The sequence below is a fragment of the Phlebotomus argentipes genome, unplaced genomic scaffold (genome assembly GCF_947086385.1).
Source record: "Phlebotomus argentipes unplaced genomic scaffold, Phlebotomus argentipes genome assembly scaffold_18, whole genome shotgun sequence".
NCBI classification, from domain to species: Eukaryota; Metazoa; Arthropoda; class Insecta; order Diptera; family Psychodidae; genus Phlebotomus; species Phlebotomus argentipes.
This window is the reverse complement of record NW_026776177.1, coordinates 11,740,796-11,766,760: the sequence shown is the minus strand read 5'-3', so window position 1 is coordinate 11,766,760 and position 25,965 is coordinate 11,740,796. Positions and strand designations below refer to the sequence as shown.

The window sequence follows — 25,965 nt, the reverse complement described above, 5'->3', positions numbered from 1 at the left end:
ATTTATCAAACAAAGTTGTCAAAACAAGTTAATGGTTTAATTTTTCTTCCATTTTTCCGATCCATGTTCTTTTAAATTTGAAATGTCCAATGATTTGCTGAAAGAGTTCCTTTTTGGGATACCAATGGTTTTCCCGCTCTTTCTGCTCATTTGCGCAAAAGGCGGGAAACTCGCGATTTTCATCTTCTTCACGATTCTCCCCAGCGCAGCTGATAGTGATAAATGACTATGCACTGCCCCATATGCAGAGCATTAGAAGAACAAAGCCCATGCCAAAGCTCGGGCCACCGGGCGCCTCCATTGTCGCTCTCTCAGCTGGAAGGCGCTATAGTGGCAGCTTTATAAGTTCACTTGGCGGCTCGCTTCGCTTCACACCTGTCCGGCGAGGCTCGCGAGTGAGGCGCGAAAATCTTGAGAGCATTCTGTGAGGCTGCAGCCGGGGAAAGCCTGTCCCAGTGGCGCGGAAAAATATTCAAACAGACCATCTTGCGTAACTCTCTCGCAATTGTGAATTCATTATGACCGCGGCGATCCAATAATTAAAAGTGAAACTTGTTCGGTTCTTCACTTTTTTTGCCTTTTGATTGTGAGTGGGTGGCCAAGGAGATTTTCGTCGCTGCATCGTGGAAAATGCTTGGAGATCTTGAGTGATTCTGAGAGATTTTCCGTGGATGGCAGAGGATTTTTGTGTGTTTGTGGCTCCGCGACAATTGCAGTTTAATGGTTACAGTGATGCAAAAGAAGTGCTCTATGAGTGATTTTCCTAACTGTTGTGCATTTAACAGCTTCTTCTTCTTCTGGTGACAGCGCGTCTCAGTATCAATTTTTGCACTGCTCTGAGAGAAAAGACTTTGGTGTGACCGAAAAAGTGTCGTAGGATTTGCAAAAATTCGCCTAAGCCGAAAAAGCCACCGAGAAAATGTGTCAAATGAGGTGAGAGCAATTTTATCTAACTGAACCCACGTCAAATGCTCAAATCCCGTTCTATTCTAAAATAGCAGTGTTTGGAATCCCTTCTCGCAATATGAATATGAGCCAGAAATAATTGATGTCAATTTTTGGTACGCCCTCGAGAACATGCGCTTCTTCTTGTAATTCCGTGCACAAAAAATATGTTCTAACACAATGTACCCAGAGTCACACTTTTATGCCCTGAAAACGATCACTGTCGCTGATAAAAAGCGCTAAGACACCTCAATTGTCTTAGTTGTGCACTTGTGCTGCATCTCTGTGAGAATTTTCGCCAGTGACAAAAGGCCAGAGGCTCGCAAAATTCCTGGAAGACCTTCCCAGGGCAATTTCAAGCCCATGGACGATGATAAGGCATAATTTTAATCAGTTGAGTGATCTAGAAGATGCTATACTTGTGGATGTTGGTGAGAAATCTGGCCCAATGATCATGAGATTGAGAAGATGTGATCAAAAACAGCTCGGCTAAAGAGCCTCTTTCGCTCCGTCTGGGGAATTCATTCAATTGATCAAAATCAATAGTCTTATTAACCCATTTTAGACAAATGTTCTTACTGTTGTTTTAAGAACTTTTTTTCATCGACGCGCCTGAATATTGTGAGAATGGCAATTTCTGTCAATCACTTGAGGAAGTTGTAAATTCGAAGTGTTCGTTCCCTTCAATCACACAGAAATGATGTTAAGGAATAATCGGCAAAGAGCAGAACTTTACTAATCTAATATACAGTCCTAAATGACAATAAATCACTCATTATACGCGTATTCACTTATGAATCAGTTCTCTTTAGAATGTTCTAAATTGCAACTTTGGCACCCAGCAGAACAATTCTTTGTTCGCTTTTCCATGCACGCTTCAATAGAGGAATTCCTGTGACTTTTGAACCCAAAACACCACCCATAATGTGTAACATTTCTAGCTGGGAGAAAAGCCACCGAAACGTGGAAATAATTGTGTCTTTGTTCGCGCCCCAAAGAAAGTTCTTGCAGTTGAGAATTCATCTCGGGAGAATCATTCACAAAATCTCCATCACGTCCTCTTATAGGCGAAGAAAGAGAATCAATCCCGTTTCCCTAATCTTCCGCGAAATTGCATCCAATTTTGAATACATAATTTTACCTTTGCCAGCAATTACATTGCGAGGGGGCATCGCGATGGTTGTTACTTTATTAAATGTTGCGTGGCTGACTTAAGGCGTAATGTGACATACTGTTAATGGAAGATGGCATTAGAATGGGAGATTTTTTAGGCGGCGTGTAATTTCTCTATTAGGCCGGCAATCATCGGGTGAATGACTGAGGAAAGGGTCCATATTAAGCAAGGCGGGGGCCTGAGAGTGGAGAAGCGTGATCGATTAGTGTGGCCAAATGATGGTGTGGAATTGAGTACGCGTGATTGGCTGCCGATTCACCCTGTTCTTCCTTGGGGAGATGTTCTTATGCACCATAAAGTGGGTCTCTGGATCAAAAGGCCACGGCGAAGGTGGAAGAGGCAATTTCCATCCGCCGAACACTCTCAATCGGCCAATTTGGAGCCAGCATTCTATCGCTAGATTGTGTGAAATTTTCCTCATCGCGAGCATTCCTGAGCAATTCGTCGATTGCTCGAATTCTTTGGCTGAGAAGAGTTGCTCTCATTAGCTTGAAAAGTACTCTCCAGAATCAGGCCACCAATGAACCCTTCTTTTCCCAAGAAACAGACAAACTGCCATTTCTTAGTCACTTGACAAACGGTTTGTAAAAATTGACTTGTAACCCATTTTCTGCAACCAAATCAAATCCGACTTGATTATAATGTCGATCTGGCCAGAGATCGCGATGTTTGAGTGAAAAACTCTTAAGCGCAACTTCATCATCGATCGATGATCTCAAGATATTCCCACCCTGATGAAGAGAGTCAGCAAATATGCCTTTGGCCGCGTGTTTTTCCCAGGTGATGCAAAACCGCGAAAAAGAGTGGCTGGAAGAAGACAGTCACATGGCTCCTCGACTCATGGCAAAAAAGGGCCACAATAAACAAACAATCATCCAATTCACGGGAGTCACTCGCGATATTTATTGATGCACGTCTATGTGGTTTTTGCAATTACTCCTCACCCATCCAATTCGATACAGATCGGAGCCATGTGCAAGAATCTTTCTTTGTCTCAATGTCGAGGATCTCTTGTGGCTTTTACTGTTCTTGTCGATTATTAATTTAATTTTGGTTTTAGCCAAGGCGAAGAGACAATTTTAGTGCCTCGCGATCACGTTATGTCATCATTGGCGTAGGAAAGGCAGCAAAGCATTAATTGAATCCCGTTTGCGCGCCAAGAATTTTTGCGCCTCACTGTATATGTATATGGCTTTAAGAATTCCACCTTTTCTCGTCATTGTGCATTATTTTGCAGTGTGGAAGAGCCCCGAAGAGTGACTTCATGGAAATGATCACGTTTCAATCATCCAAAATAAATTACATGGAGTGTGGAAAGAAAGAAAGAAAGAAATTTCCCAGAGACATTTCCTATTATTAACCACACTTATATTCTATGCAATATTCTTCTGCCTCACTCTCTTATACATATATTCTTAAAGTATCCGAAGGAATCTCCGATTCGCAAAATTGGACGCTTTTGCGCGCGCTTTTTCACCACTCGAGTCGCAAAAGCACCAATTATGGGCGCTTTTTATCTATGCCTCCTCCATAACGGTCCAGAACCTCTTGTCAACAAAGAGACTCGCGGATGTCGTGACCTTGACTGATCTGACAACAATTCCAATTGCCATATACCGAATGCATCTCAATTATCCCACCTTCACACAGCATATATTGATTTTGACGAAATTTATGCCATTTTGCCATGGGAAGAAAACAGTTCTTCTGTCTCTGCAGTTATGATCCATCTTTGCCACTCTGGGGAAAAGAACATAACTGATCGAGAGCGAGGCTGGTGTCAAAGAATAGAACCAGAAAAAAACCTGGTGAAGAAAGAGAGTCAATTGAGGTGAAAATCGCGAGGCCGAAGATCGAGCGCCCCCACTTCGTTAAATATAGAGCAATTTCTTACGTCTTCCCCATCTCTCTCTGCAGATTGCGCCAGATCGCCTTCGCCATTTTCGTCATAGTCCAGGTAAGACAATGGGGCATCTTACATCAAAACCCATTTCTCGACATCTCGCCAGAGAGCGCAAATAAATCCGAATCAATTGAGAGGCTGCGTCTGGCGATGAGTCAATTTCCCCTTTTGCTCAATCTCACTTTCGCCCCGGATCTTTGACGCAATTGCAGATCACTGGATGCCTGGCGGACACCGCCGAGACGTCCACGGACGTGAGCATCACAGGTCATGTGACGAAGAGCGTGAGCAAATCGCCAGGCAACAGGACTGCCTTTAAGCCCACGCCCAAGATCTTCGTGCCAGTGAGTCATCAGACGCCTTCGAAGCTGCAGAAACGGGCTGAGGACACTAAGACAGCCGCCACGTCGGTGGAGGCACAGAACCAGAGCCGAGAGGCGCTCTCCCACGAGGGAAGCGATCCGGTGAGTCAGTTCAGTTTAGAAACTTCCTCACCGGCAAATTTGAATGAGTGGGTGAAATCCTATGAACTCTTTTCCTGCATATCCTTCGTTTCAGCTCATTTGCGATATCATTGTATCACATTAGATTTTCTAACACTTTTGGCGTACTTTATGGACTCATGTACCATGTGAGTAACACACAATGCCTGGAATTTTCAAAAATATGCCTCAAGCGCCTCAATGCAAGTCAATGTTTCCACATGACTAATATCATTGTGTAAGCACTCTCGCGAAGTGCTCCCAATTAAATTGCTTCTGACGATAGATTCTCATCTCGCGTTCTTGACCATCTGCCATCGGAAATTCCTCCAAAATCTGTCACGATGATGGCGAGAGAGAAAAGTGCCGAAAGCGCTTGTCTTGAGCGTCTCGCTTCAGCGGATCCTGGAAACAAAAATACAAAAATAACATATTGATGGTCAATTGAGGTGAAGAGGGGAATTTATATTCTCTTTCGAAATGCCTATTTCACACAAATGTGGCCATGGAAGGCATGTGTGGAGTGTGTAGTTCAAATTCAAGAGAAAAGAATCAACTTTCCCACAAGGATTGCCACCTTGCAATGAGATTCATACGTCTCCTCATATAGCAGTCAATTTGTGGGGTTAATTTACCCTGAAGATGTGTGTGAAATTTGGGGTATTCTTCTCGACAGACTCTCAAAATCTCGACCATGATCAGCAAAGTGGCTCAGCGTTTTTAATTGTGGGCTGATTGCAAAATATCCTCCAGCAATAAAATTCACATTGAATCATTTCATGGTCGATGGCATACATTTTGTCCTCAGAAGCTCTCATTTCTGCGTGGAAGTTGTTTTGCAAAATCTCATGAATTTTCCTGATAATGATTTCTTTTTTTCATAAAATATTTCCGTATTGCTTCTATTGAATTCTTTGAATTTGGTAATTGTTGTTAGTAGATTTTCTTGTTTTCAATGAAAGAAGAGTCTCAATTTGTCGACAAAACACATTTTTAGTTATTATTAATAATTAATGTGTGGAAAGTCAACGTGTTGTTCTGCCTTATCTTTCCAATCAGAGGCCTCCGTCAACCTTCGAGCGTCTTTTATGGTTTTTCTCATGAGGCCACAGCAACACCCTCGCCGCGAAAGAAAATTTCGAGGCAATAATTGTACAATTACCTGGAATTTGAATGGCTCGCGGTTAAGGTGTCTCGCAGGGCCGGATATTGGCCAACATCTCACCTCCTGGGCTTTTCTCGCACCTGACGCGTGGATTATATTCAAATTTGTGGGCGTGATGAGACTTCACCTTCGCCTCCTGCATCCAGAGAGTGTGTCGCAATACGCCTTTATGAGATGTCTTCATTCTTCACAGGTGGTTTATCTCTCCGACACGGCGGGATACATTCCAGTCACGCCCATCCGGACGAGGATTCCCGCCGCCACGTCCTACCACACTGGAGCCTCCGTCGACCTGGAGTCCTGGCGGCCTGATCTCTGGGACAGGGACTACACGAGGCGGTATCGATTCAACAACACCCGAGTCCAGCGTAAGTACAGCGCAAAAAGTGGGCGAAATGTTAAAGAGATCGCCTCGGAAGTTGTTAATCTTCGGATAAATGAGACAAGTCAGGGTCCAAGTGTTAGTTAAATATGAATACAATTGAGTATTTTCGGATGTGGCGCACTTTATTGAGAAACTTTGCATATTTTTGTGTCATCATTTTGAATTTTTGGGGTTTACTAAAGCGTCTAATATAAAACAAAAAACATTCAGGAGACTAGAAGAATCACAAGAATGGGTTTAAACGCAAAATCCCAGGAAATATGCTTCTCATCTCCACTAATCTTGACATTGACCTCTGAGAAAAGTAAAACTCTCTCAGAGTTGTGGATCTTCCCATAAATATTTCGCATTCCTGTGGGCACACAAAAGGGAAGATCTCCGTGTTATCAATCACGATATTTCGAGCGAGAGAGAAAGGATTGAGAAATTAGATGGGAACAATTGATGGTGGCTAAGCAGAAAAGAAGCTCATTTGCTGAGTCTCTTCCTCCGGAGACTCCCTCAATTGTCCATGGCGATCACTTTCATTGCCTCCTCTCTTTGAGGTTGTATTCTTGTGGTGGTCGTGGCAATAATTAAATGATCGTGGCGAGGAGAAGAAATTTCAATTAATTATTGTAATTCACCAAGAGAGTTCAAACTTCATAATCTTTTCGTTGGTTTTCCTCATCATCTCAACATTGTCTTGCCTTCTTTTTTCCTCTTGCAGACATCGAAGCCGAATGCCAGGATGATTACATGAAGATCCGAATCGGATTTAATGGTTCATTTGCTGGCCTCCTATATTCAGCAGGTAATTGACTTCCCACCATCATCATCATCGTGATATTCATTGAGTCACACACCAATTCATTCATCCGAACGCGTCCGATCAGTTGGAAGAGACGCTGTCATTGTGCAAATTGTCATTAAGGGCCACCCTTTGTCGACTTCCTCGATGCCCTTCCCATCTGATGCACTTGCACTGGATGGCCATTATGAGAAAACTTCACACTTCTGCGCCATTAAGACGCCCATTTGTTCAACCTAAGAGAGCGCCATAAATTGAATTATTCCACCTGAAAGGGAAAATTGCACCTTGTCATCGTGTGTCTCTTCCTGAAGCCAATGGGAAAATCACATCGCGAGGAATTTCATTCAATTTTCATTATTTTGATTGCGCACTCGCGAGAATTGCATTAGGAATCTCTGTGAGTGCTTTCAGTTGGTTTAAGACAAGCGTTAACTCTTCGAGAGCACATTGATGCCAAAAGGCACAACAAGAAATCATCACGACCTCGCTAAAGGGTTAATTAATTAAAGAGAGAGAGAGAAAAAGTGTCTAAAAAGTGGCAAAGCAGATCGTGATTGTTGCCTTCGATGGTGGTTCTCCCAAGTCTGTAAATATGAAATTACCGTGACATCAGGAACAATGTGTAAGAACAGAATGATCATGCAGACACCGTGAAATTTCTTCACTCCATCGCCGAGGCGATTCATTATGTTTTCTGCACATAAAAAGAAGACCTTCACGAATAAACAGTCCATCATTAATTGAGTGATCACTTTCTTGCATGTGAATGCACTCACAATCCTCTTCTTCCCGCCCAGGCTATGCGTACGATCCCGATTGCATGTACATCAACGGATCCGGCAGGGACTACTATGAGTTCTACATCCAGCTGAATAGGTGCGGAACCCTGGGAAAGAATGCTCACGGCGAGGACAGCCGCAAGAATCCCACTGTAAGACGTTCTCTTAACTCATCCTCACGACTGATCTCGAAGGATTTATTTTTGTATGCAGAAAAACTTCATGTGGAACACCATCACAGTTCAGTACAATCCTCTGATCGAGGAGGAGTTCGACGAGCACTTTAAGGTCACGTGCGAATATGGTTACGATTTCTGGAAGACAGTGACTTTCCCTTTCTTGGACGTTGAAGTGGCCACAGGCAATCCGGTTGTCTTCACGCTAAGCCCTCCGGAGTGCTATATGGAGATACGCAATGGTTATGGAATCAATGGAGCCAGAGTGGCTGGACCGGTCAGAGTTGGAGATCCTCTAACGCTTATCATCTACATGAGGAGCAAATACGGTAAGATTGCTTAACAATTTTGATAAAATCATATGAAATGAACTAAATTTTCTATAAGTGAAGGATTTACCTCTCTATATATAATTTTATTTCATTTTTGTGGAGCTATTTAAGTTTATTTACCACTATTATTTATTATACATTTTTTTCAGATGGATTTGATATTGTCGTAAATGATTGTTACGCCCACAATGGAGCTAACAAGAGGATACAAATGATCGACGAATTTGGGTGTCCTGTCGACGATAAACTGATCTCTCGCTTCCGAGGTTCTTGGTCAGAAAGTGGAATCTATGAGACGCAAGTTTTTGCCTACATGAAAACCTTCAGATTTACAGGATCTCCTGCGCTTTACATCGAATGCGACGTACGGATGTGTCACGGAAGATGTCCAGTAAGAAGTCTTAAACATCTCTAGAGATCATAATTAATGCTTCGATGGTCTTTCAGAGTCAACCTTGTCACTGGAGGAATCTCAAGAGTGTGGCGAAGAGAGAGATCGCCAACCAAACAATAGAGAATGACCCTCCAAGTCGAGAGACAATCTCAGACAACATCAGCCTCTTCCAGTCCCTAAGAGTGCTTCAAGAAGAGGATGATGAGTTCCTAGACGGCGCCGCTAATGATAACTTTGCAACGAAACGTGAGGCTCCGAATGAGACTTGTCTCAAGACTTCAATGCTGTTCACACTCGTGGCCACGAGTTGCGCTGTGATCTTCGTCCTGGCAGGATCACTGCTCACCACGTGTACGAAGCTAAAGTACAGAAAGGCCGAGGGAGGCTTCTTCGACACCTATGTGAACCACAAGGGTCAGATTGAGTGAAAGCAGTGCAGGCGAGAGCATTTGTGATCGAAAACCCACCATCAAACACCATTCATGGAATTCGCGCGTCAAAATTCTTCAGGATCAGAACAGGACAACTTTGTAAATAATCCTTCGCATCCTTCGCAACTAGCTTATCTCTGAACTGACAATCTATTAATAGCATAAAATCGAAATATAATTAAGTGATTTCAGTAATGGTGAGGAAGAATTTTACAACATGCGTGTTCTCTAAGCATGAACAAATTACCTGAATATTGTACAAGAGTGATACAAATAGTTCTTGTGTAGCATTACATTGAGAAAGTTCATGATACTTTACCATTGATTTGAACAGAATTCTTACAGGTGTGAAATGTTAGGCTTCAATGCACTTGCAGCATTTCTCTACACTCTTCCTCGCCAATTCACTGCACAATCTTAGATTAAGCTTAGTTGTAAGTATCGGGCAAATTGGTCTTAGGAAATCTTATTTAAGGAGACATGAAAGTGTCGTAGGCGTAAATCTTGGGTCGAGGTGGTGGTTAGAATAAGGCGATACTTCTTGTAAATAGGAATTTAATAAATGAATTTCGTCCACATACAAGAGCAACAGCACTTACCAGACTATCTGTCTCCTGGCGCGGTAGTGAGTATCCTCAGGCAGGTGGTGAACTACTTTCCTTGGCTGTATAGGAATAGCCCACTGATTACCGCCCAATGTTACTCTAGCTGCCGAATCCGCTTTACGTTTGCACGATATCACATTTATACAGAGCTTGATTGTGAAGTAGTAAAGCATCTCAACCAGACTTAACACTGAACCCCCTAAGCAAAGTCCAAAGATTCCACCAAATGAGGCTAGAAGACCATCCCAGGACATATAGAGGTCTCGACGATATTCTATGCAAGTTAGTTCTTTGAAGTAAACCAGGATTGAAGTGAGATTTGTAAGATCCGCGTTCCCATATAGTGGCTCCTTGATTCCGGTGTGAGTTCTACTGGCCGTGGTCACTGAGATCTGATAGTTCTGCTCAGAGCAACTCGGCAAGCAAGGGCAGTCTATCCCTATATCAATAGTGGTGTTGAATCCAGGTGTGTTTAGAGGCGGCTGAAGACTCTCGAAGATAGCTGCGGAGGAACAAGAGATTACACTCTGAAATCTAAGAATACTAGCGCCTTACATCGATAATTGCGAAGACAATCCACGTCATGTAGATCACATTGACGATATTCATTAGCAAAGGTCGAAATGTCCGGGAAGAAGAAGGGCAGACACTTGCATTTCTTCACTATTGTATCCACTCTACACTCTGCTATGCAAGAGTTCAGCGTGTACTTCTTCGTTGCTCTCAGCTTGTATTCATCATTAAAGTAGCAGTTCCTCTTGTGCACTGCTACTCCTCTAACTGATGGCCTACTAGACACTACAGAAGGCTTAACTGCTATAACTACTTCCTGCCCAGGTTGAGCCACAGCTGTCGTCACTGAAGATTGAGGGAACTCCTCGGCATCATGAACCATCACTTCAATTCCATAGTAGTTCCTCGTCATTGCAACTGAATCCTCCGGTTCTATGTCGACAACTATGTGCAGTCCTACATTCCGACCAGACCCACTAACGTGCAGAACCTCAGAAGTGCCCATTGTGTCGTTAGACTCCGTATCTCTTAAATGAAATAATATTGATTAGTAGTCTAATTAAGACGCTCTAGCGTCATCACTTACATTTCAAGGAAGGACTTGAGAGCTCTATAATTGAAGGAGCAGCAAAGACCTTCTGAACTCTTGGAGAGTTTGAAGATACTATGACAAGGAACTTCATTGCCTAGCCAAAAGCACAGCTTAAGCATGCTTTCGCATGGCTGAACCAGTTCTATCATCAAGCGCTCGGTGTTGTAGCCAAACTTTTCGAGAATTGAATATGTCTTAATATAAATCGAATCCACATTTTCAGGTGATATTAAATTCGATAGATTTTCCAGGAATTCTTGCACTGTGTCGATTTCAATGCCATTTTCCATTAATATCCTCGTGATGTTTAGAGTGTTTGGGCGATACACCTTATTGATATTGCAAAGAGTAACACTAGGGAAGGGCACGTCCCAGACTGGATGGCTGGTAGTCTCTACTGTTGTCACAGTTGGTGTAGTTTGGAACCTATCCCAGACCAAACTCATCATTGCCACGGCAAAAATTGCTCCGGATACGCAAGCAGTCATCCAAACCTGCAAAAACACACTGATCTGAGTCCCAGTTCAATAATTCTTCTTGCACTCTCTACCAAACGACTTATAAGCGTCGTTAACTGCTTAAGTTTCCTGTTGTAACCATCCGGGTTCTTCTTCCCCACAATATACCGAACGCCATGAAGCGTTGTCTCCTTGCAGAACATCTCACAAGTGTCCGCCACTCCTTTCAGGATGAAGTTCCTCTCATCAATTCTGACGCACAACTTCACAGGAGCGTCCCAGTTGATCCTGAATCTGGATTTCCTTCTGAGAGCGGTTTTGTGCGGAGTTACCTTCATGACTGAATCCTGAATGCAGAGGCGAATGTGGAAAGGGAGACTTTTATAGGCACTCAATTAGCACGCGATGAGTCAATTAACACCCCCGAAATTGTCTGTTTAATTACTCTTGAGGTGTTGACTCGCGTGAAAGGACGAAACTTTGACCAGAGTTTCCCTAGAAGTCCTGCTGTATTCCCACGCTTATTTGCTGAGAATGCTCTGAGAATACTTACAAGTCAGGTGGAGTCAACAAACATCAAATGTTTCCAGTAAAATGTAACACATCATTCCTTGAGTGGGGGTGGCATTAAATGTGCGAGACTTATAAAATCTCGGTTGATTGCCCTCTTGAGGTCTCGAAATATTACAAGAATTTGTGTTCCCCACACATTCGTTAATTTTAAATATTCCCCTCAATTTTCAAACTGCAATAACTGCCTGAATGCAATGAAGTCGGCTGCAGATTGAGTCATTGCGTCAATTATTATTGCTTTTCGAGTGTGTTTGTGTCGTCTTGACATGGGAGAAACGTGAAATATCTCGATATTTTGTGCAATTTTACACCACTGACTCTCCTGAGGTGCGTATTCATCAGCTTGTCTCATAGCACAGCCCCCAAAGTGGAGGTATTAGGGAATGTCGTGTGGGAAAAGCGCTAGATTGCAGGGGGAAAAGTGGGTGTTTGTGATCCACCCACCATATTTGATTGCGCGCAGAAAGAGGGAAAAAGTGGAAAAAACCTGATTGCTCGGGATTACTGGGCTATTGTTATCTGACTATGGGTCTCCAGGTACTGTTAGCCGAGGGCTTGTCTGGTTGTCACGGCTCGAGAGTGTTCAGGGAAGCCAGTTTGAGGAGAGTCTGTGGGGTGGAAAGTCGAGTTTTGGGTATTGCGAAGAGTCTCTAGAGCTTCCGGAAGTGAGATTCTCATATCTTTCCTCCTGTTCTTGCGCCTTTGCAGAGACGTCGGAGCGATTGCGAGGGAGAACCAGAGCGCCAGAGTGAAAAGAGCCGCTGCCGAAACACAAGGAGGCCAGCATGAAGTACCCTGGACACCCATCCCAAGTGTTCTGCGAGCAGGTGGGCACCGTGACGACACTGTTCGAGCAGTGGAACGAGTGCGAACGCACCGTGGTGCTGTACGCCCTGCTGAAGCGCGTCCCCTTTGCCAATCTCAAGTTCCTGCAGCTGTCTATTGAGTACAACATCGCGCAGAACTATAATTCCCAGTCACGACTGCAAATCCTCGAGAGCAACTCGAACAACGGCGTATTCCTGGCGAAGCTGCTCAACGCCTACAAGGGCAACAAGGACCAGGACGCTGTGATCTACGAGGCGCTGGGTAAGCAGGAGCGCAAGGAGGACATCCTCACGGAACTGCTGCAATACTTGCCGCTGCTGAAGCCGGGCAATGATGATGCCAAGGCCGTGTACATGGCCATCGTGCCCATCGCTGTGGATGACTCAGTGAGGCAACTCGTCCCGGCTGAGCTGGTGCAGCAGATCCTCTCGTACTTGCTCATCCATCCGGCCGTCACGAGTGAGGACAGAAGGTACCTTATCGATAACACTATGCTCACTATCCCCCTTCTCATGAGGTAATTCACGCACACATCTTTTCTATCTTCTGTGTGCTTCTGGCAGGCTCTCGAGCTCTGCTGGAGGCGTTTTTGGTGATGGGTAACTGTAAAGTCTAGTTTGTTGTGAACGATTCATTGTCATTGTCTTGTGATTGTCCTGAGTTTGCAGCTTGTGCGAGAGAATGCAGAAACTAATACCGTCATTTCGTCTCTGCAGGTCTTTGGGGCATTGGCTGCACAATCTGGAGGAGTATATCAGCTCACCGTATGGTAGCAAATCGCAGTCCAATTGTCTACTGGACACTGGGACACCGAATTCGGGCAGTGCGACGCTGTGGCAGAGTCCGGCCGCCACCAAAACGGACTGCGGGGCTGCAAAGTGGGGTGGCGTCTTCTGTGACGACGGTGCGGCGCCTATCAAGGATTTCCGCAAGACAATCGGGAAGAATGTGGAGTTCAAGGCGACAGGCGGTGGGCCGCTGTATGAGACACCGTCGGATGATCAGGATGTGTCCTTCTCGAAGAACGGCACCGAGATTCTCGATTTTGACGATGAGAACAAGTCCAACACGAAGATCGCATTCGAATCATTGACATTGAGGGATTTGCTGGCGGTGCCCAGTTTCTTGGATGGCGCCGCTGCTGTGCTGAAGACAAGGCGCAGCAACAGCTTGACTGCTGGTCAGGTGGCGCCCAGCTCAGCATCGGCGGAGAATCTTGCCCAAATGGCACAGAAGCCGCGCAGCTTCAGTTTGACGACTGTGGAGAGCACACATGGTGTGCAAGCGCTGACGGCTGGTGGATCGGAGACGCGCCTGGATGACTTTAGGCCCAGTCTGACGAAGGGGCCGAACCACCAAGTGGGCATGAGTGGCATCGGGCAGTGGCTGAAGAGTCTGCGACTGCACAAGTACGTGTGGCTGTTCACCAACATCACGTACGAGCAAATGATGGACATCACGGAGGAACATTTGCAGAATCTGGGAGTGACTAAAGGTGCTCGTCACAAGCTCGTGCTGTGCATACAGAAGCTTAAAGAGCGCCACAGCCACTTGATGGAGATTGAAAAGGGTCTGCTCACGGATCAGGCCTTCCTGACGCCAGCTCTCGAGGAACTGGCCAATGTTGTCCTGACACCCATGCGTCCGGCAAATCACTATGCCAAGGAAGACGTGGCGGCGCAATTCTACAAGGTTCTAGAACTGAGTAAGAAACACTCCTTTCAATTCTCTGGTTCAGATTCCTGACTTTTGGCATTCTTTCAGTCGCTTCGTTGCTGACTAACAAGTCAGCTGCTGGGCAGGTGGATGAGGAAAGCATCGGAGCTTTCATGTGGGTTCTTGAGCGCGCACTGCACAATGAAGCCTTCGTGGCGCAGACGAATCAGCTGAAGGAGTTCAAGTATAAGATGTCCAAGATCAAGATGCAGTTCGGAGCGTCAGCTAATGCTGCCAAGGGACACTACAGCAAGACCGCGATGAGCGCCATGGGGAAAGCCAGGTGAGTTCAATACTCAATTCACTTCAATAATAATTAACAAAAGGATAGAGGGAAAAAGAATAAGCCATCGGACAGAAAATAGTAGTGCATTTCTAGTAGAGCAAATCTTATTTGCTATCAATTTCCCAGGTGGACTCCTGGCGTGAAGCCCCACAAGAGTGGGCAGGACAAGTGTGTTAGGAAGAATTCCACTGGCACACTTCCCGGTTATCCGATGGCTCTGCAGCAGCCGTCGTACAGCGATCTTCACCACTCGGCGCCGCAGCATCATCACCATCAGACGCCGAGTCACTATAATAAGTCCTCGTCCTATCCCAACTTCAGCAGCTCGGCAAAGCCACTCCATCAGGCCTTCCCGGCGCAGCCGCCGTACCACAGGCACTCGCTGAACAGTCTCATGGGCGCGAAGAGCTACGTGAACAAGGAGAATGCGCCGCGGACGCAGCAAACGTCCACGCAGCCGTCGTTCAGCAGCGTCTTGGGGCCGCAGAACGCGACAGATGCGAGGCCCAGGGAGGTGGGCAAGAGTGCCAAGAGCAGCATCGGCGAGATCAACAGTCGCCTGGAGTTTCTCTGCCTGCAGATGACGGAGCAGGCCATCAATTGAGCTACTGATTGTCCATGAATGTTCCTCAGTGTGTTGTCCCTGTGTGAAGGTGTAGTTTCACGATCGGCCGACTCTTCACCGCCCCCCTTTTGAATGTTGTTCACACCCTCACGAAAGACAAAGGCCCGGCGATGGCCCGAAAGTTGAATTTTCACCCTATATTATACTATTATCATATTTAGTTGACGACGAGAGTGTTGATAAGTGGAAAAGAAGCTGTGAAATCTTTTTGTTAGGTTCTTACAAAGAAGTTGTTTTGTTGCAATTGCGATAGTTTTGACGATTTATACCAAATAATGTGTGGAGAATCCATATGAAGGCATAAAAGAGAAGTGGTTAAATTCAATTTATTTTTTTTTCTGTATTAGACGTGCTTTGCTAGTCAATATGTAAAGTTAAGGATGACGAGGCGGGAATTAATGTATTTCAAATTTATGAAAACTTTTTGCAAACTTATGTGAATGGATAAAACTTATAAATGATAACAAAAAAATGTGACATTCCAACTGGGTATTAGAGAAAATAGCAAAATTATTTCTTCCATCCCGCAGCCCAGAAAAAGAGTTCTATGAAATAGAGAGGATAAAAGAAAAATTAAATGCTATTCACAAAGTTATATCAATGTTGGCGTGTGGAGAAGAAAACAATCCGACAAATCCGTACTAAAAATGCGAAATAAATCTATTTTCGTGGCGAAGATTTATGAATGTGAATAGATGATAAAGGAAGTGATAAAGAGTAGTTAGCCAAAATGTGTAAGAGAGATTCGATTCACAAATAAAATCAATTAACTGACGATGCGTGCAGACGTTCAATTTGCTACTGGCCATCGCATCTGGTGTGAGATTTCGCAGCATCGCGCGCGATGCAATTTGAGGGCATTTCGCTTTGATTGATCTATTGATGGCGCGATCAGGCGAGGATCACGCGAATTTAGGGCTGCATCTAGCGTGAAAATTGCCATAATTGATGCCACAAGATTGCTGGTATTCTTCATCACCGAAGGTGAGCTAGAAAGGATGCTTGTAATCAGAGGAACGTAATAAAGTGCGAATTTCATGTGGAAACGGCAATTTTGAGATTATTACAATATTTTAGGGGAAAATATTGAGAATTAATGAACTGAAACCTGTGGCGTCAGCATTGGAGGGCGAGCAAGATGTCCAATAAATCTCTAATAAGTCTCCAATAAGTCTCTAGAAGAAAGATTTCCCTTTTTTGTTTAGAAGAATTGAATCATAAAGCATCATAGTTTTCACTTCATACTCTTTTCATTTGCTGCAAATGATTTACTTTTGCTATTTAATAGTTATAGAATATTTTGGTACATTTCTTGTGAGGAGATTTTACAAAAAAAAAATCGCAATTATCTGAGAAATTGTTGCTGTTTCCACAGTTTTGCAATAACACAGGAATGGAAATAACGCAAGTTCTGTCTTTGTGAGTGAATTCTTGAGTCGTTTCGCTAATTTTCTACTTAGTAAATGCATTTGTCTTTCTTTCTCGGGAAAGGTTTCCGATTACCAGGAGTTTGGCGCTCCTAGCACTGATGCTTGCAAGTTTCTTTATCTGAACTTCAGGAACGCCATCAAATTTGACTCTAAAAATTTACTATCAAAATTACTCTTCACTAGACTGTTTCTGTGCCCGAGAAGATAAAGATGAAGATGGTCAATGGAGAATAGTTGACGGAGACCATCGAGAATTTTTGCAACGAATGGTTCCAAGGCGGCAATTAGGAAAATTTAACAAACTTCCTGAAATTATCGATGAAATTTTCATGACTTGGAAATACTACAAAATAAACACACTGTACAAAATACTGTGAAGAACACAATAGATTGATTATTAAGGTAATTTTGAGACGTTCCACTGTAGAATATGAATTAATTTCACACCAGTTGTTCTGCAGAGTCGGTGTCCAAATTCTCGGCTTAAGATTAATTACACAGAAAAAAGGATTCTTCTACTTGATTTTTCTCTTTTTAATGATGACTTAGGCCGATTTGTTTAATTTGATTAAATATTATTATATAAACTAGGGAATTTCCGATATTGTACGCAAATTCCCTGTCATGCACTGCATAAAAATCAAACTCTGGGAAATTAATGGACAGTCAAGAGAAATTTAATTAATTTCATCAAACGTGCCCCGCAGAAAAGTGTGTTCTTGGCGCTCTTTGCCACACCAAGTCAAAAACGTCCCGAGAATATGAAGAATATAAATTTGCCGCGTTGATTTTGGCCTTCAACGACGTGCCGTGATACATTTTAATGACTTCTCCGGAGGATCGCGAGATTGATGTTGTGCGCTGTGAAGAAGTTAATTGACGCGCGTGGATTTCGGCTAGGCCTCGGCCAATCTAATCACAGAGGATCGAACGCAAGAAGTGCAACTTCTGCCGCGGCAGAGATCGCCAATTTCGCCTGGGTGAGTCTGGGAAAGTGATTGGGAGAATGTGTTTCGGTGCGATCTCTGGGGCGCGATAAAAGGCAAACAAATAAATTGTGGCTGCTGAGGATTTGTGTTTGGCCAGAGCATAATTGTACGGCCCCGCGGGCCGTACATATTGGGAACACGCAAACTGCTAAATGGGCAACACTTGGGTGTGCAAATTTCACAGGTACACTCTGTCATTTTCGCATTTAGAGGCACCCCGACCGAAAATCAAACAAGCACCATCGACTAAATAAATATAATCAGGAGCCGCGACTTGGCACTGCCAGACGCGCCGATCCTTTCGCACCCCGAGTATCGAGACTGCCAATTAGGCTCGATCGCGATCTTTCGCCTATTTTGCCACTTCCTCTCGCACTTTAATTCATATTCCGTCAGAAATTGCTGCACACTCTGAGTGTGCATAAAAAACTGCGAAAACATCACAATTTCTGACACTCGACAGCCACCGCGACAAGCATTGGGCATTAAGGCGCGATCGTGAGATGTTTTATTAGGGCGAAAAGGGAGGAATTCTGCCACTGCAAAATGCTCTTGCAACGGCACTAATTAGCAGTGTTAATGAGCTAAAGGGATTTCACATCATCTTTTATGATCGAGAGGTTGCAAAAATTTGACGATCGCGCGATCATCATTGAGTGGGATTTCATGTAGGGATTTTTTTCAGGGGCAAAATCATATAATTAGAAGGTAAATTTTTAAAGATCACTTGAGCGATCGTTAATGCACTTTGAGAGCAACTTGTGGGAAAAGTATGTGATCACGCGAGATCATATGATCGGCAGGTGATCTCTATTGAAATCTCTGTAACACTGTCCTCTGTCCTCTCGAGTGAGATTGTCTGATTTCTATCTCGGAATCGATTGAGCAGTAATTCTGCCACTCACTTGCGATCTAACGCACACCTATCCAGCCTCCCTTCGCTGGATCCTCGCCTCTGTAATTATGCAAATGGCCTTCTGCCCCGCATTGCCAGCTAATTTGAAAACTAAACACGGCCCGAGATGCTCCTGGGCGCGTCAACTCTGTTTGCACACTCTGGTCGTGTTGAAGCTGAGGGACTCTTCTTAATAACAATAAATCGAGTGCGAGGCTGGGCGCTAACGAATTCCAGCGCTGCGCATCTCAATTTTAATTAATTTCACTCCATCGTCTCGCGGATGTGGCAAAAAGGAGCCAAAGGCGTTCGTGTTATTCGACATTTGTTATTTACACTTCATAAAAATTCACAGGGAGTGTTTGCTCGGCTCTCTCTTGACGAAATCACTCACGAGACCGGCCAAAAACATCCTCCAAGGCGATGAAGCGTCAGCGAGATCTTTTTTTTAATTATATCTGCCCCAAAAGTCCTCACACGAACGAAAATATTTATTTGCTTCAGGAGGATTTCAGTGGTAATAATTGGGACTGTTTATTTGGCCTCGTCAGTGAACAAATTGCCCAGATGATCACCTCTAAAATTGTTCGTCGCAATGGCACAAAACTTTATAGCTCAGAGTTTGGTTGTTAATTGAATGAGCAACTTAATTAGATCACCACAAAAGAGTCTTTAAGTGAGGGTAAAATAAAGATCAGAGCAGCGCAAATATTTGCGTTTATGGTCGAAAATGCCCGCTGGACACTTACAGCGTCAATTTAGCAGAGATAACAAGAGTAATAATTGAAATAAAAGTTCCAATTATATCAGGAAAGCTCTTAAAGTAAGAGATCAAGATTACCGATCATTTGATAATCTCCATTTGCATATCATGCTGAAAAACCCGCGAAAATCACTTGTTGCCTCGCGTGAGATGCGTGATGGTCAAGTGAGCGCGACTGTGATCCTCACCTCGCCAGAATCGGTGCCCCTTCATCACTGTCAGGCTAGCAAAAGGGAGCATCAAGAGTAAAAAGTGGCAAAATTGCACCTCATGCAAGCTGTAATATTTTTCATGCGAAAGCCGCCACAAAGAGGCGTTCTGTGAAAATATTTGCCGAAGAAATTGGCCAAAGACAACCCTTTCGTGGCGACCGGTGAGCGTGGCAATTAATGGCTGGAGGGTGTGTTCTGTGTTCACCTTCCTCGTGTCGACGGTCGCCTGGCGTGGACATAATTTGCATTTTTTGATTATTCGCCCAGCCAAAATCACGCTGTCAGTCGCGCTTCTGGACCTCTTCTATACTTATCGCGAGGGGCGGCGAAAACGATGATTGAGTACCTCGAAATGCACCAAAAGATCCGCGCATTCAGATCATAGATCGCCCGGGTCACAGAAATGCAGACGTGAGTTCGATGAAAAAGGTGAAATCTCACGTAGAAATCTCGACGGTGATTTATCTTTGGCGTGCAAGACAACCATCATTCGCGTGCAGAGGAATTTTCGAACAGCAAAACATTGTTGTATAAAACATTAAATATATTCACATCAGTTTACACTGTTTGGGGTTCTGAGCTACATCTCTACTTACACTCTCTAAATGGCCCTGTAATGTACATTTTCGGTGATCAGCAGTCACTGCCTATCTTCTCGATTCGGATTCTTGCGAAATTGGCGGTAATTCCTGCAAAGACATTGCAGATGATTGCTTAATTAATCTTATCCACACCTATAATGCATTGACATCAGAATAAGAAACCCGCCAGGTCGAGAGCCCGTGTATTTGTGTTTTAATAGCTTTAATTAACAGTAAGTAAGAGTTTCTGTATTCATTTACTTAGAGTTCAGATTAAAATACGTGAGTTGTGATTGCTTGACGTAAAAAAACCATTTGTCATTTGACAATAAAAGCAGTAATATTTTAATATTTACTCAAAAGTAATCAAATTTCTTGTCATGGTTTAAAAAAAATCGTTGTAGTTCTTAAAGCGTAATAAACCAGTGTTCAAGTTTCTACAGTGAAGTAAAGCAAAAAGAGAAGTGAATCAATTTTTTCGTTAAAGTTCTAGTCATTTGGATTTTTTGCTTTTTTTAGTTTTCAGCACTTTCTAAGATATTTTCCGTTCTCTAATTTTGAAAAAAAAATATTAACAAAGATTACTCACCTCTGTGCAATAGAGACTGTCGAGTTCATTCTTAATGACGATGACTTTTTCGCCCACGTGAACGCGAATGTGGTTGTTTAGCGTGCTGGACTGCCGAAATTGCTTCTTGCACACGGCACACTCGAAGGGCTTCTCGCCCGTGTGGATCTTGAGGTGGTTCGTGAGCGTCGACAGTTGCCGGAACTGCTTTTCGCAGTACGTGCAGGCGAAAGGCTTTTCGCCCGTGTGAATCTTTACGTGATTCGTGAGAGTGCTAGACTGGCGGAAGTTCTTCTGGCACACCTGACACTTGAACGGCTTCTCGCCGGTGTGGATCTTCATGTGATTCATCAGTGTGGAGAGCTGCCGGAACTGCTTATCGCAGATCTGACAGTGGAAGGGCTTCTCGGCGCCCCCGTGAAGCTTAATCACGCGCGTGAGTGCTCGTGACATTGATCGTTTCATGGAATCCTCCAGCACTTCTTCTCGCGCCTCGCCGCCCGTCATTATTTTCTCCTCTTTGGCCTCTTTTTCCCCTTCCGCGAGGCCTGGAATGAGAGATACAGAGAATACACAGATAAAATGCTGGAATTGTTTTCTTTTGATCAGAAAAACATCTCTTACGTCACAAAGACGAGATGAGACAAACAACATCCCGGAAAAATATCTTAATACATTGCTTATTGGAGTTATTCTTGAAAAACTACTCTATTTCACTCTAAAAAGCTTATCTAATGTAAAATATAGGCGAGAAAACAGGGAAATTACCTCAAAATATCAATAAAAACAACTCCAACTGTTGCACTCAATATTGAACTTTTTTGCACTTTTCACGAGGTTTTCATCGTCCGACTTGATGTTTTCTTATGCGAAAAAGTTCTAAAGTATATCTAGATTGAGATTCAACGCGGATTTTCACGGAAAATCCTGAAATTACTGGTTATTTTGAGACTTTTCTCAAGCGTAAATATTGAGAGAAATGCAAAGTGTCAGAAAACATCTGACATTCCAATGACGGCTGGAAGTGCATGCGAAGACTGGAAAGGCAGGTAATATTTTACGCGCGTCTTTGGATTTTCTACATTCTTTACATCTATATAATTTTCTATACATAACATTATGCAAATCCTTGTTGAAATTGGTAGGTAATCAATAGATTTTGTAGTAAATTCATCAAAATTCATTTACTTTTGTATTCCATACACTTCATTGAGAGATCTTGAAGCAAAAGCGCCCACGCGCGATCCGAAATAGAGCGATAAAACATTGCATAAACATTTCCGCGGAAAAGTGCGTCATTTTCACGCAATCTCATGAGCACGGGAGACCATCTGTTACCCAAAATACTCCTCTGTCGTCACACTGTCCCATGGAGAAGTGTGTCAAGGTGCGGATCGACCACAAGTCGAGATTTCAGGACTGCAATTATCGGCTCCTCCGCAACTGTCGCGATGGGATCATGTCGTCTTGCCGGACAAATCTAGCAAAATTGGATCAAGGATCACGTGCGGCGAGAGGCCGGCGACATGAAAGATGCAGTGAGTGATCAAAAGAGTCGCATTGTCCACAAAAAACGCATGTGAATTGCTTGGGTGGTCGTTCAATCTCTCTCGAGAGCCCTTTCATCCCACCAGAACAATGGCCCGAGTATGGCTTTAGAAAGGCCCTCCGGTGATATCACAATTAATGCCGAAAAGACACTCACTCGAAAGTGCGCTCAAGAGGAAAAATTGCGTCTGCTTTGCCGCTCATTTTTCACCGCGGCAATTAAGACGGCGGCCAAAGAGGCAGATTGAGGCGAAGAATCATCTCGGGATTACTCTGGAAGTGACAATGTGATTAATTGATGGACGAGGCATTATCTCAAATCTCACACTTCGCGGTGATCAGCAGGAGAAGGGCATATTTAAGTCATTTGCCAAGGAAATTGCACTTTAAATTCATATAAATTAAATTCTCAGAAGCTTTTTGAGGGCTTCAAACTTGTTCAGATCTTAAGCGGAGCTTAAAACTTTATAAAATTGAATTGTGACGAAAATATTATACTAACTAAAGATTTCTCACAACTTATGCTGTAAACTTTTGCAAAATATTCTCTCAGAATATTGAAATCGTAATGAAGAGGAGAATTAGATAGCAGCTAACTTATCGCAAACTAATTTCATAGCATGAATTATTATGCACTTAATCGATAAAGACCGCTTAACATTAATTCTTTAGCTGATGTAAGAATGCTTACAAGACTATTAAAAAATATAAGATAGCTCTAGAAAATGCAATTGATAGTGGAAATTTGTCGCTTAATTGTTATGAGGCAATTAAGTCTCTGCCGCGATAGTAATTCAGGAGTGAATATCTGAGAAATGCTGGCAGATTCTCGCGGAATGCATAACTCTTATCGCTCTTAATTGGTCCGCGCAGAGTGGTTTCTGTGGGAACGGCTGTCCTCTGGCGGCCACAAGGATGCCCAAAATCCAGTGACTGCGCGCTTCGGGAACAATGGAAGACGATTCAATTTTCTTCTGAGGAGTCTTTTTGCCGTGGCTCGCGAGAGATGAATAAACCAATTAAGACGGCAGCATCACGCTGGGATAATCGTCTGCAAGACGCTCTTGTAGGCTGATGAGCGAGTGAGATTTCGCTGTCGGCCAGTTCAATAATCTACACATCACGCGTGACGACTCAGCATTACCTGCAATCACGCCTTCAAACTCGCGCGATCGCTGAGGTTGTCGATTGCATGAAAAGAACCGCTCTCGGTGTGAAATATCCAGCAGAGACTGAAGTGAACTTTTGAAAATTTCCGATAATTTCACTTAACTTTGCGTCTTCTCGCGTGGAAAGCGATCCTCAATGGAGCACAATAGGTGAGACGCTATCGTTGAAGATCATCTCCCGATACTTTGGCAGAGGGGAAAACTTAATGATCGCTCGGCTCCCAGCTTTCAAGGTGCATCTCATTCTTCATTTTCACTGCTCATCTCACCTCAGAGGCACTCTGCAACGTCTGCAACCCTTTATCTGGCCATCGAAGCGACTGTAAATCTCCTGGGAGTCGTCTCAAATTCCTGGAGGTCAATTCTGGCCGAGTCTCATAAAGTCATTGAGGCTTTCTGGTCTTACCCTCATCATGGGATGGTTTGCCATCATCAATGCCAACTGTTGAGGTCTTCCGCAGAATTTTCGCCCAAGAAGGACTCTCTCAGGCATTATTTTATGAGGGACTTTTTCCTCCTAATACGATCATAAAGACGGAGTGCAGAAGTACAATTCATCCTAGGTAAGAGATGTTTGCCTCATCTCAATTAGCTGCCCAATAGATCAACTTCAAATTACATCCACTGGACATCCTCACTCGTGCCCCGAAGACGCATTCACTGGCCAAGATTGATGAGGCTTTTCGGGAGGGAATCTTGAGCGATTTGTCTTCAGTAGCCGACAAGTTCAATTAACTCACGAAGGACTCGCGCGCGCGTTTTGGGGCCAATTGAGAAATCTTGCGCTGACCTCGTGGGCTGCAGAATTTATCGACAAACACCGCGAGACGCCTCCAGAGACACCCGAGATGATGAAGAAGTCCGTTGCTGCCGCCCAACAAAGCCCCCCAATTTAATGGGCACAATGAACATGATTCAGCCGCAATTTGAGGCATTTTCCGCATTATTGAGCCTTTCTTAAACCAAAGAAAAGCGCAGTGTTTAAGTAATTGGGCCACAAGACGCACCGTGGTGATCACAAGTTGCAAGGAAGCTGGAAACAATGGTCACGAGGAGTAAATTTGAGGTTCAAGAGCGAAGATTTGAAAGAAGTGTAGTAACTAAAAGGGGTATTCATAAGAGAACATCAGAGCAATTTTATTGGTATTTAAAATATGATCATTTTTCTTTTACATTGAGGTTCATCAAATGTCTCAGATGGAGAAAAATTGCATTAAAATTGACAAATTGGATAAGATTATAAACAAAGACATGATTAAAGCATCTCTGGTCTCTGGGTATAATAAAACTTGTCCTTATTCGTCTGAGGCATTCGGACTAGCACAGATCGAAAGTCCAATGACTGGGGTTTGGAGACTTAAACCAGCAGGACACTCTATACCGGAAATAAAAGAATTATTTAAAAAAAATTAAACGGTATATACATTTTAATTTTTCATATTTAAAATTGTGTTTTCTATCGACTTTCCATTTGAGTCAAAACTTTGTTTGGAATGAAAATGCATATAGCATTTTCTTTATTCATTTGCACTAGAAGAAAACCGCCTAGTTTCTAAGTCTCGTGTTTTTCGTCAATTCTTATTTATATCTATTTAGTCACCTGAAGATTGATTGGGAAGAGTAACGCATCCTAATGGTAGGACAAATGTTTGGCCCTCGGTACATGAAACTAAGCGAATATAATTGTTATATTTGATTAGGTATATGAAATTCACCTGTATATGTATGTGGTTTACCTGGACAACCAAAACCTGGAAATGGCAATTGTCCATTAGGACATAGTTCGACACATCCCCCGACGCTAAAGCCTTGGCCCTCGGGACATGAAACTGCAATCAAATCATATTTTTGAGTAACTTATAATATTTACTTGAATTTGGTTTACCTTGACCAACAGATAAGTCAAAACTGAATGATTAAAAGTATAAGTTAAGATATCGTGAAAATATGCTACATATTTCAACGTGACGAAGAGTTAAACAAAACACGATTTAATGGAATATGACTACTGTGCCATAAATTTCACAAACTCTATAAACTTTACTCGAAATTTATTGCTCTTCTACTTACTTTCTTGCGAAAAATTTAATAAAAGATAACAAGAACAAGAGTATGTAAAAAATAGTAATAATCCTTGTAGACATTACCATATTTCAAAGTAAATAATGAACTTCAGATTAAATACTATTTTTTTTTAGTGGATATTGTACTTACTTCCAATTCCTAATGGATTACTTGGATTAACACATCCGAATGGTGTTTGAATTTGCCCGTCAGGGCATTGTGCCAAACCTGCATGTTATTAAAATTGTGAAAAAACCTTTCTTTTTCAATAATATATCTTTAAAACTAATCACCATATTTTATGAACAATGAGATCAGAAAGAAAATCCACACGTAAAAACTTTTTCCAGAAAATTGATACATATTCACTTTTTTTCTTTATAGGCACTTTCCTGCGGAAACTTGAACAATGTTTGATTCGCTTGAAAAACTACCAACGATATTTATTCCTCATAACTCGTGACAGAACTTCAATGTAGGTATTTAAGGAAAGTTTTAGTGATGTTATCGTCAATTGACAACACTAATACTTGTTTAACACTTACCAAATAATCGTGATTTTGATTTATTGAAATGAAATATTTAAATTTT

The 25,965-nt window shown here is 43.0% G+C and overlaps 4 protein-coding genes across 6 annotated transcripts; 2 read left to right on the top strand and 2 right to left on the bottom strand.

The window, feature by feature from the left end:
* Positions 1 to 2,258: 2,258 nt before the first annotated feature.
* On the top strand, positions 2,259 to 8,970 carry LOC132259170 (EGF-like domain-containing protein 1). Its single transcript, XM_059756722.1, has 8 exons — positions 2,259 to 2,417; positions 4,235 to 4,486; positions 5,863 to 6,037; positions 6,764 to 6,847; positions 7,645 to 7,778; positions 7,840 to 8,131; positions 8,284 to 8,525; positions 8,582 to 8,970. Exons 1-8 carry the CDS (start codon positions 2,259 to 2,261, stop codon positions 8,954 to 8,956), a joined length of 1,713 nt encoding a protein of 570 aa, XP_059612705.1. The 3' UTR covers positions 8,957 to 8,970.
* A 344-nt stretch (positions 8,971 to 9,314) lies between these two features.
* On the bottom strand, positions 9,315 to 11,465 carry LOC132259169 (sodium channel protein Nach-like). Its single transcript, XM_059756721.1, has 5 exons — positions 11,220 to 11,465; positions 10,664 to 11,163; positions 10,120 to 10,604; positions 9,559 to 10,066; positions 9,315 to 9,366 (listed from the first exon to the last, which is right to left on the bottom strand). The coding sequence occupies exons 1-5, from the start codon at positions 11,463 to 11,465 to the stop codon at positions 9,315 to 9,317; spliced, it is 1,791 nt and encodes a 596-aa protein (XP_059612704.1).
* Positions 11,466 to 11,918: 453 nt separating this feature from the next.
* Positions 11,919 to 15,929, top strand: LOC132260128 (protein Smaug). Of its 3 annotated transcripts, none has more exons than XM_059758070.1 (5): positions 11,919 to 12,027; positions 12,409 to 13,045; positions 13,245 to 14,233; positions 14,293 to 14,527; positions 14,657 to 15,929. In XM_059758070.1, the coding sequence occupies exons 2-5, from the start codon at positions 12,486 to 12,488 to the stop codon at positions 15,132 to 15,134; spliced, it is 2,262 nt and encodes a 753-aa protein (XP_059614053.1). In that variant the 5' UTR covers positions 11,919 to 12,027; positions 12,409 to 12,485; the 3' UTR covers positions 15,135 to 15,929. The 3 variants fall into 3 exon arrangements, with proteins under 3 accessions (XP_059614053.1, XP_059614054.1, XP_059614052.1); XM_059758071.1 differs by lacking the exon at positions 11,919 to 12,027 and adding an exon at positions 12,046 to 12,334 and having other exon boundaries at positions 12,409 to 13,000; XM_059758069.1 differs by lacking the exon at positions 11,919 to 12,027 and adding an exon at positions 12,046 to 12,334.
* A 4,038-nt stretch (positions 15,930 to 19,967) lies between these two features.
* On the bottom strand, positions 19,968 to 21,605 carry LOC132259927 (adult enhancer factor 1-like). The gene is made up of 3 exons (XM_059757753.1): positions 21,362 to 21,605; positions 20,615 to 21,141; positions 19,968 to 20,133 (listed from the first exon to the last, which is right to left on the bottom strand). Exons 2-3 carry the CDS (start codon positions 21,098 to 21,100, stop codon positions 20,092 to 20,094), a joined length of 528 nt encoding a protein of 175 aa, XP_059613736.1. The 5' UTR covers positions 21,101 to 21,141; positions 21,362 to 21,605; the 3' UTR covers positions 19,968 to 20,091.
* Positions 21,606 to 25,965: the final 4,360 nt, after the last annotated feature.

Excerpts from the sequence above, each read along its gene's own strand:
- LOC132259927 (XM_059757753.1), bottom strand. The coding sequence starts at position 21,100 with ATGACGGGCGGCGAGGCGCGAGAAGAAGTGCTGGAGGATTCCATGAAA. Across the intron at positions 20,134-20,614 it reads ACAGTCTCTATTGCACAGAG|GAATTACCGCCAATTTCGCA; the intron begins GTGAGTAATCTT and ends ATGTCTTTGCAG.
- LOC132260128 (XM_059758070.1), top strand. The coding sequence starts at position 12,486 with ATGAAGTACCCTGGACACCCATCCCAAGTGTTCTGCGAGCAGGTGGGC. Across the intron at positions 13,046-13,244 it reads ACTATCCCCCTTCTCATGAG|GTCTTTGGGGCATTGGCTGC; the intron begins GTAATTCACGCA and ends TCGTCTCTGCAG. Across the intron at positions 14,234-14,292 it reads CTACAAGGTTCTAGAACTGA|TCGCTTCGTTGCTGACTAAC; the intron begins GTAAGAAACACT and ends GCATTCTTTCAG.
- LOC132259169 (XM_059756721.1), bottom strand. The coding sequence starts at position 11,465 with ATGAAGGTAACTCCGCACAAAACCGCTCTCAGAAGGAAATCCAGATTC. Across the intron at positions 11,164-11,219 it reads CGACGCTTATAAGTCGTTTG|GTTTGGATGACTGCTTGCGT; the intron begins GTAGAGAGTGCA and ends GTGTTTTTGCAG. Across the intron at positions 9,367-9,558 it reads GCCAGGAGACAGATAGTCTG|TGAATTGGCGAGGAAGAGTG; the intron begins GTAAGTGCTGTT and ends AAGATTGTGCAG.
- LOC132259170 (XM_059756722.1), top strand. The coding sequence starts at position 2,259 with ATGACTGAGGAAAGGGTCCATATTAAGCAAGGCGGGGGCCTGAGAGTG. Across the intron at positions 4,487-5,862 it reads CCCACGAGGGAAGCGATCCG|GTGGTTTATCTCTCCGACAC; the intron begins GTGAGTCAGTTC and ends CATTCTTCACAG. Across the intron at positions 7,779-7,839 it reads ACAGCCGCAAGAATCCCACT|AAAAACTTCATGTGGAACAC; the intron begins GTAAGACGTTCT and ends TTTTGTATGCAG.